The sequence below is a fragment of the Gambusia affinis genome, linkage group LG07, assembly GCF_019740435.1.
Source record: "Gambusia affinis linkage group LG07, SWU_Gaff_1.0, whole genome shotgun sequence".
Lineage (NCBI taxonomy): Eukaryota > Metazoa > Chordata > Actinopteri > Cyprinodontiformes > Poeciliidae > Gambusia > Gambusia affinis.
In genome coordinates this window covers 24,052,564-24,071,585 of record NC_057874.1, presented here as the reverse complement: position 1 = coordinate 24,071,585, position 19,022 = coordinate 24,052,564, and the positions used below count along the sequence as shown (strand labels likewise).

The window sequence follows — 19,022 nt, the reverse complement described above, 5'->3', positions numbered from 1 at the left end:
ACACATCAGGTCCATGAAGTTATGGGAAACCAGTGAGAAATTGATATTAAAGCCCAAGTTTATGCAGCCAGAGGAATACTGACGAGGGGTACAAAAAGTGTTGTGCCTCCAGCCATTAAGGACTGGACTTCAGGAGGCTGGTATGAGAATGTTAATCTTGCAATGAACTACACTAATATATTTTCACTCAGCAGGAAGAGGAGTGTCACTGTGTGAAAATGTGACATAATATAACATATTGCAAAATGAAAACTGTGAATACATTTGTGAGAGACCAGTGGATGTTCTCCTCCTTTTAATAGTAAAAAAATCTTCCCTTTCAATCATATTTACCGCTGGATTTGTTGACTAGTTTGCCAAACATTTTGCCTTTGTTGCAAAACTGCAATGTGAGAGAATTCACAAACTGTTCAGGGTCAGTAAAGGGGATTAAGTTCAGTTTTTCACCAAGAAAGGTGAGATACTGCATTGTATATGTTTAAGTTTCTTTACTCCAGTTAATAGAAACAAAAGCTATGTTTACCTTCCTCTTGCTTCAGCTGTGTGGAGTGTTTGTGCACAGGGTTTTTGAAGTTGCACACTCAATGTTTTTTGTTTTTTTCTAAATTCCACAGCAAAGCATGAAGAACCACAGAAATTTAAACTTATAGAATTAATGATTGCTTAATCAAGAGGACTGAACAGAGGTGCAACTGGTAACACTGTTGCCTTGCAGCAAGAAGGTCCTGGGTTTGATTCCTGGCCCAGGGTCTTTCTGCATGGAGTTTGCATTTTCATACGACAAATGTTACTACTGTAGGCTTAGAAAACATGTGAAACAGGCAACATGAGACAGATGTTTAACTCCCAGGTTAAATTCACCATTTAATATTTGTATTGACGCTTCACTGCACAAGAAAAATGTGCATCTACATGGGTGACTGATTGTAGCATGTATGGCAATCTCAAACTCTGAACTGTGATGAATGCTTGCTAGTTTTATTATTTTACCTGCCATCTTCAACAGAAACCTTTGCCAAAGGATAAATATCAGTTTAACTTACTAAAGTTAATGATGCCAACAACTAATTAATACAAGAGCATAAAGTTTGCCGGTACAACATGAAATCAGTTCTGTGCTTTACAAAATCAAATATAAGTTTATTTAGTACGATAGCCTGTCCATCTAATAGTACAGTATGTTTGTTCTTATTTCAGTATTCAGTACATAAATATCAACTGTAAGTAAATGCAAATGATATAAATGAGTCAGTTTCCATCAAAATCAAGACCATGGAAAATCCAGTGCAGGGGTAAAAATACTTTAGCACTCAAAATATCAAGAACTATGTCATCAGATGACTCCACCAAGAACATACATTCATCTTTAAAATGTAGGAATATAATCAAAGTACCTTGATAACCAAATGTTAACAGTGCATACCACATAATTATAAAGTTGTATTAGGATTGCTCCTAATATCTCCCGCTCTTCTTCCCAAACAAAAAAAATAAAGCTTGATATAAGCAGTCCCTATGGTGTCAGTAGGCTGAATCCTACATAATCTGGCAATACACATCAACATTGCAGGGAGGTTAGAATTATCTTTCCTTTTAAAGGATTCTGCTTAACTGGGTGTTTAATGTATACAATAGTTATGCAATTAAGGGACAATGTCAAAAAATCTCAATATGACATACATTTAATCTTTCTTCTACATATTTCTTGCTGTTAGTATATAGTATTTTGTTGGAATTTATTTCCAGCTATGAGGGACTTGTTAAATTTATTTACAAATCAAATTTACCTTAGGTGTGGAAGTAAATAAGCCTCTCCTGACTAAAAAAAAAGGAGGGAAAAAAGTCCTATGATGAATTAAGTTGGCAAAGAAAATTGCAATCATCACCATTTCTTAGTTTAATCAAATTTGTTTATAGTTTAATATCTAAGTGCCAGAAAACTTTAAAAACACATTTGAAAGTATGTACCTTCTGCTTCATTCTTAATCAAGGGTTAATATCATGCTACTAGTCTGACAATTCTAACACAATTTACAAGCAAGACTTTTTGAAGGAAAACCTTTTAAAACTTACGCTGTACCACTGAGTTCTTCTCATACCACTTTTGATTCAACATTCTTGCAGTTGTTGGGAGAATACAAGGTCCTTGTATAAGTTCAATAGAGAACCAACAGTACCTTTTATATTTACATTCCTTTTAAAATTATTAATTGCTGTTCTTTAAAAAGGTTTTTAAAATTCTTAACATGTTAACAATAGATTACATAATATTTTAAGTGATCTTAAAACATGAAGGCCGACAAACTACAAAATAGGGAGGTTGTTTTATGTTAGCATAAACATTTATTTAAATAAAAAAAATGATTAGTGGTTGGATTAAATTTGCTTTTGGACCTCTTTATATACTATGTTTCATAACAAACGCAATAGACATGATGCCTATTTGCTAGATGTAAAATTTCACCATATAAATTCACACCAAATCCTCCTTATGATAATAAAAACAGTCGTTGCTTTCTCTCTGTTTTTCAGCTGTCCACAATGTTTCATTCAAGTCTTGTATTGACTTGTAACTTGTGTTTGATATGCAACCTTTGTTTTGGGAAATTAACTGGTTTGTGTGCATATTCGTACTGATTTTCTGGACAGTGAACAAAGAAGCAGAAAAAAAGGCTGTTAATACTAAAGGATGATAATTTGCAAAACTTGGTCATGAATCTTTAAATTCTAGAACAGAAAGGTTTATCAGAGAACTCTATTAAAGAGTAACTTAGCTCCAAAATCAATTGTTGTGAAGTTTGTACTGACATGTCAGACCCAAACAAAAAGATTGACCAGCTGTTCAGAGCAAAACACTTACCATTTCTAAATACTTCACCAATAGAAATTTCATTTTTTTAAAGAAATGCACAGATGATTTTTTCCATACATATTTGGAGGTGTTATTTGTTCACATTGTATGGGATGAAAAAAACTGCAGGCAAGACTAATAAAGTGATGCTAATGTGCTTTGTGATGCAATGTTTGCCTTCAGCTTCCAGCTCTAAGACCGATGGGATCTCTCCCACAGGATCACATATATAACACATCCGCTTCTAACATGGTGGATTCAACAAAGGCTTCCACTCAAAGGCATGCTGTCCATGGACAATCTTATTTGAAGTCCTCTGCAGAAAATAAATGTGGCAGAGCACATGCGGCTTTGATGAGGTTAAAGTGAGGCATATCAGTCTTAACTAAGGCAGGAGGAGAAACCAGATCAGTATGACAGCATGGAACTAATCTGTGGTGACCTCTGCCACCGCTGGTAAGATGACGATATACAATCCTGAACACTTAAAGCATCGTTTTAGACTGATAGTGCCTGTCACAAACAGCATGTCTTGGCTTCCTTTTTACTCAGGGTGATGACAGAATGTCAAGCTCTGTGACAGAGGCAGCGTTTCCTCATACATTCAAATCTGCTAAATTTGTATAGCAGGTGATTCGAGGCAAAGTAGCAGGTGTTGACAAAGACAAATCCTGTTGTGGTTTTTTTCCATATTACACTGTCAGTGGGAGTTGCCATACCATAAGAGTATTTTCTAAAGAGTCTCCACTTGTCCTAGAACCTGTCCCTACTCCTTCCTTCAGTCTACGAAAACCTTTTCCTCCTGATATGACTGCAGCAGATATCACCCTGTCCCTACGCACTGCATCCTTTTCACATGGACGTCCTCGAACCCACATTTCCGGGTCATCGCTGAGTTCGTAGATAGATCCATCCTCCACACTGTGCTCCAAAGACTCTAGGGACGAGTCAGAGGCCTCGTCCCCGTGAGCAGTCAGCGGCCGTCCCGGTAGTCCTGATGTGGAACGCAGCCTGTACTGTAGCAGAACACCCCGTCCTTTTCCTTTCTCTTCTGCTTTGTAGCAACTGGAGGGTTGCAAGGATTCCTGTGAGGAGGAGTCACTTCGGTCTTCACCTCCACAGGCAGAGTCTGGTCCATCCACAACAGAATCTCTCTTGAGTAGATCAGGAGACAAAGTGCTGGTGGTTGCCACAAGAAAGTCCACAGGTCCACAATGAGCATTTAGAGAGATCATTCCCTTTCCTGTGAAAATGAATGCACATTTAGGTTTCATCCATAAAAAAAAACAAAACACTGGGACAATGTGGGCGTCAATCACATGCTCAATAAGAATGTTATGTAAGCTGCATAATGTAGAATAAAAAATGACTTGAACCTCACTTTCCATCATGCCATTAACAGTTTACTAAAATTATTTTTCATAATTTTGTGACTGTTGAAGCAATAACTCTACCCATAGCTTGTGGGGCATTTACATATTATTCAATAAACTCACTTGCAATAAGGTGGCTGGGAAGTGAAGGCTCTGCAAGTGGGGAAGTAACCACCTTATTCACTTGATATGACAAACAAAACACTGCAAAGCAGTTTTTAAATATTCTGCATGCAGAATGATTTGTAGGTCAGCTGCCTGAGAATATTTGCACTGATTCCCACTATCAAATAACAAAAATGTGAAGTGTGACCTCTATAATGGACAGTGCAGAGTAATTTTCCATCAAAAACAGTTTCTTCCCGTCTCTTTTGACCTCAGAAGATGATGTTCAGCCATACCTGTTATTTTGGGGATGCCCTCCAGTTTAGGAACTGGAAGAGTGATGATTAAACCTTGGGCTGTTCCCACCCATAACAACCCTTGGCAAATTAGAAGACTTGTCACTCGCATGTTCTTTTGACCTGTAATGCAGAAAACATAGACAGAAAATTGATTTTTCCTTGTCAGCTATTGTAAGAAATAACACAGCCAAAATTACAGTATGTTCTAGTAAAAGTATGAGAAAAAATACTTATTATTGCCGAGTACGTATATCTAATCTATGAAGTAGTTCCCAAAAAACTTGGAATTATTTTCTTGTTGCCAATCCAGATTCAATCCAACATTCTTGGCGAGACCACAGACATTGCAGACATTTTTTGTTTGAGAACTGTGCAGATCTGAATGGGAGTTTTGTGGTTTCACACACTGCTCTACAGATGTTTGTGTCTGGAAACGTGTCAAACAGGACATGACATGACTGGTAGTGTTGCTCACAGGAGCCAACTGGTCCCGCTGTTGTTCCTCCACTTCTTGCACCATTGATATTACAAAACCCATTGTACTCTGTTTTGTTTGATCATGTTGTCTGCTGAAAATAAACACAAATCATTTTTGTAAAGATAATGAGAATTTTAAGTTGATTAAAAACAATCAGAGAAAGTGGTAGCATTATTAGTAAAAATTGCAATGACAATATCAGTTGCAATATAACTGATATGAAAAAAACATTAAAACTGATTTTCTGAATCATCCAGAAATAGAAATCCTATGGTTCCATGCACTATTCAGATGTGAAACAATTTATTGAATAGAACTAATAAGAGAGATTGCATTCTCATTAGGAAGTTGTCTGTGTGGCAAAAAAGTACTTCAGAAATTGAACCAAACTGGTTCTTTCTTGTGATTTAAGAAATTTATAAACATTAAATTATTATTATTATTATTACATTATTTTATTTTTTTATTTTATTTTTTTTTTTTTATATTTGTATTTGTTCGAATAAACATTCTAAAATTTTCTCATATCCTGAGCTGGACTCAGAAGCTTATACTGATGTTCTCTGTTAACATGACAAATGTTGTAACTCAGAGATATGTTTTTCAAAGTTAACTTTCTTGATTTTGTTATATAGCATTTTAAAAGGAGCAGGATCTATCTTAGCTTCATTTAGTTTTACAGTTCTATATTAATGCCAGCGGAGGAGAAGTGCATTCTTTTCATACAAGAACATTCTTTGTTTCCAGCTAACGCAAGGCAAAAGCAGCCTTGTTAAATGTGGGTCTTATTTTTGAATTCATTCTGTGATTCCAAATGTTTTTATCTACCTCTGTGGCCTAGTTATCATAAGGCCACTTGTCATAACATCCATGGCAACCTTAATTGAATTACACCAACATTTATTTTGACACAACCAAGAGAATGCTCATTTGCATGTGTTCTGTGCTATGCTTCAAATTTGATGCTTTGTACAAAAGGCTCAGTGGTGTCATTAATTAATTTATTATAATGGACAAAGATAAATCATCCAATGCCAAAAACAGATGCTGCATGTGTAAAATAAAACAGAACCCTACCATTAAATATTTAATAGTATTTAGGTTGAGTTTTGTTGTAGGAACAGAGCACAAGGGGAAAAGAAAATCCTTTATTTTAATTTGTCTCCCACCTGCTAGCATTGCTGTATAGTCAACTGGAGCTTAAGGGAGCAAACAATCCTCATGAACACCCACTCTAAAGGTTACCATGAAGTCTGAAGTTAAGTCAGGGGATGTGGGGACTATGCTTTGTCTTTGCAAGAGTGATAAAAAGGGATAATGTAAAATCAGTTGAGATTAAAGAGCTACAGCCAACCTTCCAGCAATGGCCATCCTCCAGTGCTTATAACAATGTACACACTGCAATATCATGAGGGAGTTGGCATTTTTCCTGAAAAGATGCTTGAAAAGATACATGTCTTTCATAGTATGTCATTTAAAATATTTTGGATTTTCTTTCCACCCTAAGAATTGAATTATTAAAAGCATTGGTACATAAAAGATCAGCAGTTTCCTTAGCCTCTGAAAGTTCTCTCTTGTTTACTGCAGCTGGAATTCCCTATTGAGTAGAAATCACATTAGAGTAGAAAGGATTAGGGGGTATATCATTACTGCATGTCCTAGCATAAGTCAAGGAGAAACCTAGGGGAGCTGAGACCCAGTGATGAGGGAAAACTATCAAAATTTCATGTTCCGTTTCTGTGGTTGCAGAGTGTCGAGGGAGCTACTTTTCTCCTGTGAGCTCAACAAATCACAACTTAAGTCAAAGATCCTCCTCTCTTTGTGGACCCTGTAGACATGAGCCTTTTTTTTTTTTTTTTTTGCACCCTGCAACTTCCCCCAGGGCCAAACCTTAAGGCAACCACATTTCCTTACACATACTGCATATTTTAAGGGAGAGGAGTGGAAAATGACCTTTGGGCCAGTCGTTTTTTTCTGGATACCATGATCGTGGAAGTCTGTCCTCCTTTAAATCTCTACTCCAGCACTTAAAAGAAGCACAAAACTTTGAACCAAATGAGAAGATGGTTTTCTTTGAAATACATCCCTGTTGTTGTGCTTTGTTTTTTCAGGCAAAAATCCTCAGTGTGTTGGAGTATCGGATGAAATCCAATATGAAAGGCAAGATGTTGTTATGTTTCGTCCTTAAAAAGGTAAAATGGTTTTCTCATGTGAGACGTAGTTTTTTTTAATGAGTAAAGAACCCAATACCGAAGGGATTGTACCAAAACTTCAGGACTTGAGATTAAAGAGCTCGGTGTATGAACAGGTGGTGATATGTTTATCATAGTTCCTCCATCAAAAAGCAAGTAAAACAGGCATTCGCGCTTGCTGATAAATATTTCATCCACCAGTAAGTAATGAACATTGTGTGTGCACCATCTGAGGAATTCTAAATGGACTGATTGAAACAGCAATGACATGTAAAATGAAGGTGAGAGGATTTGATGGCAGATCAGATAAAGAAACTGGGACAGAAATAGAGTAAAATGAAAACTGTAAAACTGTGGGGTTTCTGGTGGTAGTACACACAGGAAAATTTGATGCAATACCAAAAGAAACAAAACTCAAGAAATATTTATTTCCATTGTAATATAATATTTGAAAAAATAACTTGAGGTAACCCTTCTAGCATGGTCTGTCTCAGTCAAATGTAAACTTTAAGTTCAAATGTAAACTTTTCTCCAGGTTTTGTCAAGGTCTAGTCAAAACAAACTTTTTAACCCCAAAGGTGGCGTTTCACAATCTCCAAAGTATGAGAATAATATGACCTGGCAAACATTTTATGCTTATAAAAATTATTTTCTGGCTGCCTGTTGATACATATCATCCATTGTGTGAATGATAAAATAAATAATTCAGAAAACTTTTAAATATTGACATAACCTATCCTTTTTTTTATATTAACGTTCAATATCAATTGTTGTTGGTAGAAAACGTAAACATGAGCTTATCTGTTATTCAGTAGAACATCACATGTTTTCTTTCAAACAATAGTCATTTGGAAAACAGCCTCAGTTATGAGAGAGTTATATGTAAAACATGCTGATAATTTGTATCAGTGTAACATTCAACAAAGTGTTGAAGAAATTTTTGAAATAGCTTTTTATTGACAGTATATTGTCTCAAGTCTGCTTCAGATTGCTTGATCAGTGTTTCTTGATGTTTGAAATTCACATAAACCAAATTACTTCTCCTTTTTGTTTCTTATTGGATTGTATACTGTGTTATTCTGTTGCTATCTAAAGTTATACCCAACCTATCCTATCTCTCTCCAGAAAACAAGTGGAGGTGGGTGATGGGGTAACATAAACAGATAAAAAGCTGGTTCTTTGAAAGTTTACATCTGACCAACTGAATCGCTTTGTTCTTTTCTGTTTTAATTTTACGACAAATTTAATTCTGGTATTTGAAGCTGACGGAGCAAGGCTGTTTCTGGCTCTTAGTTTCATCTGAATTTTTACATTTGTTGCTTAAATTAAAGTAGGTATAGAACAATACTGGAAATGATCAGAGTAATAATCTCTTTGTCCTGTTGATACATTTTTGCATCCATATACAAACAAAAATAACCCCCCAAAAATGGAAAAAAAAGCAACAAAATTACTAATGTTGGTACTAAGTAAAATAGTTTTAGAACAAAGTATAACATATCAGTAAGAAAACTGTTCATAGCAGAAACCATTGTGTAAGATTTTATGCAACAATGCAATAAATAAATGCCTGAATGCATATAAAGTCGCTGATGCGTGTTGTCTGTTTACCAGTGTTCTGCAGCATTGAACGTGTTGAAATGTTGATTTCCTGCAGAAGCTCCAGTGTTTCTGTATGAAAGAGACGAATGGAGGAGCCCTCTGAGAAGGCCATCCACACTCCTCCACCAGCACAGGCCATATGTGTAACGCTGATCATTGGGTCTGGATGGACTTCAAATTTCTGTAAGAAAAAAATGTATGGATTAACAATTAAAGCGTAAATAATACCCCTGTGAAAGCACAAACTTAACCCTGACAAATTTTAAAAAATTCCAACAAAGTGGGCGGAGCCAAGAGACACTGAAGGACACAGCCAAGTGTGGGGATGAGTGGAGGGGGTTAAGCAGGGCTGTGGTCAGGATGAAAGAATCTGTTGCCAACTTGACACTTCTTCACTATATTTAGCAACTCTCTGAACTCCTCCTTTTTTTCAAAGTAACTACTGACAAATCTTGCAACTTTTTTTGTTATTGGAGACTTTTATGCTGACAATGTATGCAGGCACCAGTCGTTCTGCAGCTCTGCTGCAGCCCTGCTGTGTCCTGAGCGAATGTGAGTCCCTCGCGCTTCCTCAGCACAGCAGTCAGTCATACACAGTCATCCGTTCTCCAGCATACCACCAGTAGTCTGAGCAGAGAAGACCCATTCCACTTCATGCTCACATAGAGAATATATCACACGTGTGGAAAGCTGAAACAATAGTGATCAATGCAGTTCCAACTCCTGATTTGCAACCACAGATGTGTCTGTGTGAGATGTTTTTATGCCCAAATGCGGTACTGTGTGACGTAATGCTTGTGACCAACGGGAAAATTCAACTGCAGTAGTGACCACTGAGATAACTGTAGGTAAGATATTACAGAATTAAACAAATTTACATTGAGTTGTAAAAATTTGCACAGAAGCATTAAGTAAGTACCATTAGGAACAAATTTAGATACTTTATATACAAAAAAAAGTTTATTTAGTTGATTAGTTACTCTTTAAGATGCTTGGTAATCTTTCTTATTGATGCTGAGCTGGGATTTTGAGTAATGCACATTCTTCATCAACAATAGCCAATTTCTACCATTTTAGTCTTTGTAAAACTTAGGAGTCCTGTTAGTTGTATGTCAAGAATTTGTCATACATCAACAAACTTCAATGTTCTTACGGGGGATGACTGCATTTTAATATGAAGTAGAAGCAAAATGACTATATATTAGTTTTGAAAACTGCACAGATTCCATTTATGGAGGATGGACTGAACTCTTTAAGATTGTCAAAGCTTTGAATATTGCTTTAGAATTTACCTCTGCTTCACTGTTTTCCACAACTTTATCCCTTTACGATGCCGTTTTCTCACCAATGTTTTCTTACAAAACTCTGAATTTTTTTTTGTTGAATTTATGTTTTGGTTAAATTGCATATAAATGACTGTATGTTCTAATAAATGGACTTTAGAAGACTTTTTTTCACAAAGGGTTATCACAATAAAATAGGCTAAATACATATGCAAGTCAGACTTTTGCAAATATTTAATTAAAACGAGAAATTCAAAGCCACTTAGATTCCTGCTTTGTTGTTTCTTTATGGTTAGCATATTAAATCCTAGGGAAATACACTAAAGTTTGACAAAAAATTAGAATAGAAAAATGTTCAGAAGAATAATTTTACAATCTACTCTGTACATTCACACAAGAGGAAATATTGATTTCTGCAGACTTAGCTAATGAGTTTAAATATTTCAATCATTATTCTAAATAAACCATTTAAACCCCCTATTTTTAACAGTTTAAAGCATCATTTGTTTATCGGTTGTTAATGTTAACTGATGAGGTCAGCAGAGATCCCCAAATCACATCCATTTGTTGCCATAAACTTGCTTTTGCAAATTAGATCTAAATGTCCTTCCTAATTTTGTAATTTTCAGAGTGCAAGTTCCACAGAGAATGTTTTTTGCACCATTTGTGCAGCTTCTATCTTTTAAAGAGCACAATGTAGCAAGAGTTTTAGGCACACAGTCTTAATGAGTTGTTTGAAATAAATGCAATGAGCCTTATCGTGGCAACACATGCAGCCCCTGCGGTCTTTGGCGTGACAAGGGGTGGTTTGGGCATAATCTTGGAACTCATATCACCGTCAATACACAAGTTGCATAAAACTGGGCAATTACTCAGTTTTGGGGTGGGGGTGACTGAGTGAGGATGAGAATTTACCACCCACCCCAACCCAAGTGCACTGGCAGACAGGGATTACCACCTGTTTGTGAGTCCTTGCCAGTAGGCCTTCCTTTGTTTGAAATTAGGGAAAAGAAGCCTTTGATGTTTTTTCTCTTTTAATTGATGCTCCAGCAGCGGGTGCCTTATATAGCTGGAAAACTATATATAATACATTTCAGTGTTTTTGCAGTGATCAAAAAGTTAAATATTTATAATTAGAAGGTAAATTTTACCCTCAGTAACCCACTTTTAATCAAACAGGACAAGCTTGCACAAAAACAGTGTTCAGAGTTTCATCTTTCTATACATTGCATAGCATAATTATCACATTAATCATTATTAAGCATGGTGTAGCTAACAGCGACTTTCAGCTCATCAATTTCTGACATACTGTGGTTGCAGATTGCCATCTTGCCAACCATATGTCTGAAACCACCTGGAGGGCATTCTGTTAAGTGAAGAACAGTATATCACAGGAGACCAAAGGAGTCCAGAAAAGTAGATCACATAAGAGGCTTTTTTTAAGGCATGTCTTTAATATTTATAGTAAAGTAATATATGCATTTAATCTAGCTTTACACTAAATAGCTGAATTTCCTAAACATTTTATGATATATAGTCACTGTGGACCAAATGTGCTGAATGCCTGCTGATCTGTGTCATATACAGGGATAAGTACAAGTCACAATGTTGCCCCCAACCAACAATCTGGTATTATTCTACTGAATCCAGCAAGATGAGGTAGTCAGTGAAGCTTGACAGTAGTAATGTGCCCTTTTCCACTCAGCTCGGCAGTGTCACTCTAAAGGCAACATCCCTCCTATAGTCCACCTCCAGCGGCGGAAAATAACAGCAGAGCCAGAGTTGCAAACACTACAGCTGGTCTGAACAGCTCATTAGTCCTTCATTACACCAGGCGACAAGGTGTCTTTGTCCTTTTGCCATGAGCAGAATCCACATCTTCACTGTGAGGGCAAGGGAGTGGACAGGGCAGCTGAGTGATAGGTTAAACCAAGAGGAGCAGAAAATAACATAGTGAAGAAAAGAACAAGGGGATGCCAGTAAGTACTGATCAGAGCCTGTAAGCACCATGCATGTCCTTTTACGTTAAGGCATGGTAGAATCCGAGTGAAAGAGACCTCTGCAATGGCCTTTAACACAAAGAGCGGGCTATAAAAAGCAAAAGCGTCAGAGCTATCAGCAGATTCAATCAACCCCTACTGTCTGACTAAATTGTAGATAAAATTTTACTTGATTGGTTAAGATTTTCTTAATTTTCTCTCCAATTAAGCTGTTTCAAAATCCGATTGTCATTCTCAATTCCTGCTCTGATTAAATGTAAATTGGGTTTATAGCTTCTTTTTTTTTTTTTTTTTGCTAATTTACTTACACTTTACAGACTTCTGTTAGAAGTAAAATGGTTTTAAAAAAAACTATTTAAAACTAAGTCAGTTTTATAAGACATGGACCTTGGTAGAGAGAGCGGTTCAGAACATGGCTATAATAGGTTTTGCAAAAAGAAACAAAAAATAATGAGCCAATGCCACAGACAGCTCAGCAACAGAATAGCCCACTGAGACATCATTTTAATATCTCTCTGCCACTTAACTTTCAGCGTTCACCTATGTTCTCTACGAAATATGCAGAAGGGTATAAATCCAGTCACTTTGATTGTGAAAAGAAAAGTGGATGGATTCAGATTTTGTAGTCTTCAAAGGATAATACTGGCCCACAATAGGGGATAGGAAAGAGTTTAAGACATTTAAAAATATTGAAAATGGTCTTACAGCCAAATAAACAGAATTTTGTAGACAAATTTCATTCATTTATATTTTTGTAAAGCTTTGGCCCACCAATGTGAACTTTAGCTGTATGCAAATTTACTTTAGTTATTATAACATAAGAAGTAGGGTTCAAAAACGACATGGGTACTAAGACATAAATATTTTATACTGCGGAAACATGGTTCTTTGAAATTAAGAGCAAAAAACATGGTTAATTAAAATCTGACAATATTTTCACTTTGGACATTATGGAACAATTCAGCCCTCATTGAGAAAGCTATATAATTTAAAATTGCCATTTCCCAGTTAGGTAAAACAGTAAATAAGACAACACTTCATATAAGTGATAATACTCTTTAAAGAAGTATGTACCTTTGATCCAGAAATAATTTTATTATGATTGTGTATCTTAGTGCAACACTTAGACTTATCCTGTATTTTCACATAACAAATACCATTGAATACAGTAACAGATGTGCTGTGTTTCTTTGACTTGTCTTTAAAGCCAAGTATTCAAAAATCTAATTCGGTCCGAAGTGAAATATATTGAAATGTTACTTAAATTACCAGGAAGCTTTAAATTATTTTGGATAACCGGATGAATGACCAAGGGTATTTGCTGACCCTTTTATCGCTAATTAACATGTTGGCTTTTTCTCCGTTAAAATAAAAAGATTTCCCAGATTTGGTCTGAAAGGACGAACTTGTTTATAATCCAGCTGCTTTGGGACTTAATTTATTTCTGTGTACTATAGTATAAATTGATCCTCTTATACATAATTTTCACTTAACCCTGTAACGGGTAGAAAATGTAATGAAATAATGAAGGCTAAAACAAATTTATTAGTGCTATCAAACTTTCTTAGAGTTCTGCTGGTGCCAATTTAGAAACCATAGGAAACTGTCTTGTTCTCCCAGAAACAGTAAAGATTATTTTTAAATAACAACAGATTTAGAATTCAAGACTAGTAACAAGATGCTTGACTGCAGGGTCAGTTGCAGAAAATGAAACAGGGCAGTGGTGTCCACTAGAAAAACAATTGAAAAACAATTTAAAAGTGTAGCAAATTTTACAAAACAATGACAATCCATGTAGAAAAACAACACAACCAAGAATGTGACTGTTTAAACCTGTACTATCTTCTTGGAGGAGCAAACATAATTCTTGTTCAGGTTTTTTACATGCACAGCGGCTCCTGTGCAGCTCATACCCTTGGGTCCACATTAAGGAGTAAGACAAGGTTAGCAAAGAGGTAACTAGAGCTGACCTGCGAAGCTCTCTGGGAGACAACCTGAACCAGAACTGTGCTTTCATTGCGTGGCCAATCAGCTGCTTAAGCATGAGTCTCTAGAGGACAGGGGAAGGGAAGAAGAGGTGATGAACAAAAGGAGACATTTCAAGCTCAGCTCTTTCCTGATTATGTGGATCCTAGAGCAGACTTGGTAAGCAGCTGTCCTTTTAGTGAAAGTCCAGATTTGTCAACTGCTTCTCCTCATTTGCTGCAGCTTACAGCCATGATAATGAGTAATTACACCATATTAGAAAATAAAGGATTGGAAATCAGGACATATTAAAAAAAGTCATGGCTGGTGCTAAAATTAGGCAATTGCGACCTCAGATAAGCAAACATATGGTGTATTTCACTATGTCATTAATTATATAACTAGAACTTTGTTGGGAAAAAACAGAGTAGGAATTACATTCCAATGAACTTAAGGACAACCATTTACAAGCAACAATCTAAATTAATGGCCTTCTGTGAGTTGGTATTAGTACGTATTACCTGTGTTTAGGAATTGTGTCCAATACACTCCATTGAAACACTTTGACCAATCTTATTCCCTATTTAAGCTTCCAGTCTTGGAATGCAAGGACTCTAGACTCCAGATGCTAAATTCAGCGTTATGAATTGTTGCTCTTTGACAAACCTTTTTAAAAGCGTAGGAAGGGAATAACTTTTGCAATTTCTCTGAGTAGCAAGATCACATAAAGTGGTGCATCAAACTTTTGGAAGAATTGCCTTGAATACCTCTGTATTGCCTTGAACATTCTCCATTTGTTAAAGATTCTTCTCATGATGGAAGAATGGACAGTTGATTGGTTGGAAAAAGCTGTGTAAACCTATCTGGTTATTGGACAATAACAAAACTTTTATGATCTTGCTCATCCCAAATCCACATAACATCTTGTCAGGACAAACTTAAATATTCCAAACTAATATCCTATGTAACCCTGCCTTAACTGTTTTTATCATGCTGCTCATTCATTTTTCTTCTTTGGTTTTATTTAACTGATCTTGCAAGAAATACTGAATTTTTATCCTCTAATTCATAAAATTTATAAAACCTTAGAGTTCATACAGAATCGTAAAATAAAATAGGATGCAACAACTCAATTAGAAGGGCTCAACAGAAACCAGACAACCATATAAAGCACTGCATTTAAGAAAGAGGGGGTGTTTTCGTGACCACATGGCAAATACAACACACTGCACACTAACAAATGTCACTCAAAACTTCAGAAATTCTCACAAATCCTGTCTAAATCAAACGTAAGTTATGAGTAAACAAACATGGCCAATGGGTCAGGTAAATAAAAAAAAACAAAATAAAAAAACATCTGCATAATTATTTTGCCATGTCAACCAGGCACTAGAAAGAGATTTTGTAAAATTAACAGTCAAGTTTGACTTAAATAAAATGAGAAATAGTTGTTTTATTTTAGCACATGAAATCTTTTGAAAACTGCATTGTGTACTTAACTCAGGTTATTATTGATTTAACATATGTTTCATAAAACAAAAAAGAAATACAAAAATTTGCAGTGATTTTTACCACACTGAGTAAGTAAGAATGCTTATTACATTTAATTTCCTACTGTGCATTGCTGCATGTTGACAAATACCCAGTTTTAATTTGCACAAGGACACACAGTAAAACATAACCAGACAAACATTTGTTTGGTTGTTGAAGGAAGTTCTCCAAGAATATGCCTCAGATTGTTTGAGATAAGAATTTGAAATGTACATGCTAAAAGATGCTGAGAAAGTGGTCTTTGTTCAAAACAATTTAAAAAATCACATCATTTGGACACATGCAGAAAAACTGCTAGTGATGCAAATGGAGGTTGGTGGGCTTTGCAGGGAGTTCAATTTCACAGAGATGAATCAGCAACTGGACAACTAGACACATTACATGTTAAAAAGAAGATTGTATCTGATCTAGATTATATTCTCCTAAAAATGGACTCAGGATAAAACTGAAAATGAAGTGAAGCTACTGCTTTTTTTTTTTTTTTTGCTTGTTTGATAAATGTTATCAATCCTATCAGTAAAATGTAAATTTATTCAGCCTGCATATACTTAGTACACACGCTGTTTTTTTCTCCAACATAAAACTCAATCTATGTATTCAACTATGTCCAATCACCTGAGACATATAATTAAATGGTAATGGGTTTCAGTTTGGTCTCTCAGTATCATGTTTACCCTGCCCAGAATAATTTGGTTTTATGTCATTCATTATCATAGACCACAGCCAGAAAACTCACACTGCTCTACACTCTTAATGACGTATCAAAAATAGAGAACACCTCGGAGGATAACTGCACAAAAATTGAAATAATGACAGACACAACCGCCAGTTTGACTTTTGGAAAATGATAGTGCAGGGCACTGTATCATCACTCACAGTTCCTGCAATATAACTTATTTGTGTAGGGCTTCTACACATTTTTTTATGCATCTACAAGAGGCCCTGCCTCATTGTCCATGTAGTGGCTCCAGTGGCAGTAAATCTTGATGACATTGCAGATTAGATTGCTGGCTCTCAAAGGTTGTATTCATAAATCTTCCCTGAAATGAAAGAATATTACCTCAAATGTTGCACACAAAAAATGTAAAGATAACATGATGTCTTGTAGGTTCTCGAAAGCTTTAGCAATGTTTTAATTAAAATAATTACAGAATTCTGTTGATAGAATATGTCAGGATTAAGAGAATAATCCATTTCTATTATTTTTGTTTTCAACGTAGTATTTCTGAATTGTTTTTACTTTAAAGGATGTTTTTGCAGTTTAGCAATAAAATGACATTTGAAATAAAAAGTGTACTTTTTGGGAAATTTAATTTCAGAGCAGCTAAAATGCCTTTGCATAGAAAGTGATGGTTACCTTGAAAAGGCAACTTGATTTCTGATTACTCTGTAAAAATGTATCTTAGTTACTTTACTGATTACTGGATAGCAAGTTACTTTATTCCTTGCATTCAACAGCTGCTAACAGCCCCAACAGCCTCAACATAACAATGACGACCTGGGTGAGTAAATCTTCTTTAAGGGCAGCATTTCAGTAATCATATCCGAGTGTGGCTGGTGAAATTGAACTTCATTTTCTAAGAAATTTAAGAAATAAAACTTAATTTGTTATTGATTTTAAAAAATAAGAAGGGTTAAGAGTTGTGTGTGTGTGGGATGGCAGGTAAGAGTTCAAGTTATACAACACTAAGTTCTTTAAGTTCTTTAGGTATTGTGATGTATTTCTCTGTTGAAAATGAGATTTTGTTATGGAAATTTTAACCCACAAACAAGAGTTTTGGAATAATACAGGGGTTTACCTGAGTTGTAAGGGTAGATATTTGTATGACTGTGACAGAGTTCCCACAGCTTGCCCACACAGATTCATCCAGCACCAGCAAAGTCCGAATTGGCTCCGCTCCCAGGCTAACACATATTGGAGATTCAGGGTCCCAGAGGTCATCTGCAAGAACACATAAACCTTTTCATCTGAAAGATTAACAGAAAAGTCGAAAAATTACAGGCTCTTTTTCCAAGGTAGCTAATAAACTACAGAAACAGGCCCTCAGCATTTACACTAACAGTGTCATATGTGAGGCAACTGTGCTTAACTTAAACCACCAGTTTCAGTGAGGTAACTTATCAATGGAAAACAATTAGAACATCAATGAAGAGGGTTCAGTAAAGGTCTTTTTTTATGTTTCTGTAAAATAAGTGATGTGACAGAATATTTGCAGTGGGTTGAACAGAACCATGGTCTTCTATTTGAATTTTCAAAAAGTGACACTGTAAATCATCTCACACTGTGCAGAACAACATTTACTTCTTCACCACCCACATACTAATAAGTAAACTTTAATGTACTCTCCCACTGTGTTATCACCAGCTTCTGTCCCTGTTTGAAAGGAACTTCAGTTCTCAATGTCTCATCAGATCATTTTGCCTTATTGGTGTGAAAGTGAAGCAGACCTTTTTCTTGGAGTCCTAATCACAAGGCCATACCTTGCAGGTAACACAAAAGCCCATTTTAAAGGGGATTACACAAGCCTTTCCATTTCCTGTGCCTTAATGAAGGGAAATTAAAGAGGGGGGTGCATTCAGCCATTTAATTAACATTTTCAGTTGTTTATTTTCCCCTTTCATAGAAGAATAGCTTTACAATACCTTCTGACTTCCACAGGTTAATTGTTTGGCATGTTCTAAAGGTCATTTTCCCACCTTTTCAAAATTCACACTTGCAAATGCGCCTCTGATCCTCTGTTAACCGAAACCTTGACAGCATTTCTCCATCTTGAAGGCCACATTTACACAGTGCCGATTTTCAGTGAAACTGTAGCATTGTTGTTGCGATTCAGATGTGCACTTACATGTCTCCGGTGAACAGAATCTCTGACATTGGCACTTTTTGAAACCAGATCTCAGAGTGGAACTTTTTGTTAACCCCTTCCCCCCCATGGAGGTGTGAAGTACTCCGCAGGTGTGAAAGCAAACATGAGCAGAACACTAGGCTGCAGGGTTTGTTCTACGCATGATAACAACAAAAACAATGGCGGATTGCATTGTGCCACTTAAACCTGTTCAGTTAAATATAACTTCTGACACAGAATATGTATGTGTCACATGAGCACTTGGTTTATCAGAGAGGGGTTACTGCTTTCTAAATGGGGAGGAAGCAAGTGAGATAAAAGCCAAAGATAACAACAACAGATTCAAGGTGTCTTCGCAGTCTCATCTAAATGTGGAACTTTTGACCAATACACATCCAATAATATCAGAGGTTTTCAGACATCGGTCTTGTGTTGATGTACATAAAGACAGTGGATGAGCTTGTCACATAGAGTCAA

General features: G+C 36.0%; 1 protein-coding gene across 4 annotated transcripts in view; it reads right to left on the bottom strand.

The window, feature by feature from the left end:
- Positions 1 to 852: 852 nt before the first annotated feature.
- Positions 853 to 19,022, bottom strand: part of arhgef10la (Rho guanine nucleotide exchange factor (GEF) 10-like a) — a 122,350-nt gene continuing 104,180 nt past the window's right edge. For all 4 annotated transcript variants that reach the window (XM_044122199.1, XM_044122200.1, XM_044122201.1 and 1 more), the window contains 4 exons: positions 17,499 to 17,641; positions 8,910 to 9,081; positions 4,626 to 4,748; positions 853 to 4,094 (listed from right to left, as the gene is read on the bottom strand). In XM_044122199.1, the coding sequence (XP_043978134.1) occupies positions 3,544 to 4,094; positions 4,626 to 4,748; positions 8,910 to 9,081; positions 17,499 to 17,641 (989 nt within the window). In that variant the 3' untranslated portion in view covers positions 853 to 3,543. The remainder of the gene's footprint in view (positions 4,095 to 4,625; positions 4,749 to 8,909; positions 9,082 to 17,498; positions 17,642 to 19,022) is intronic.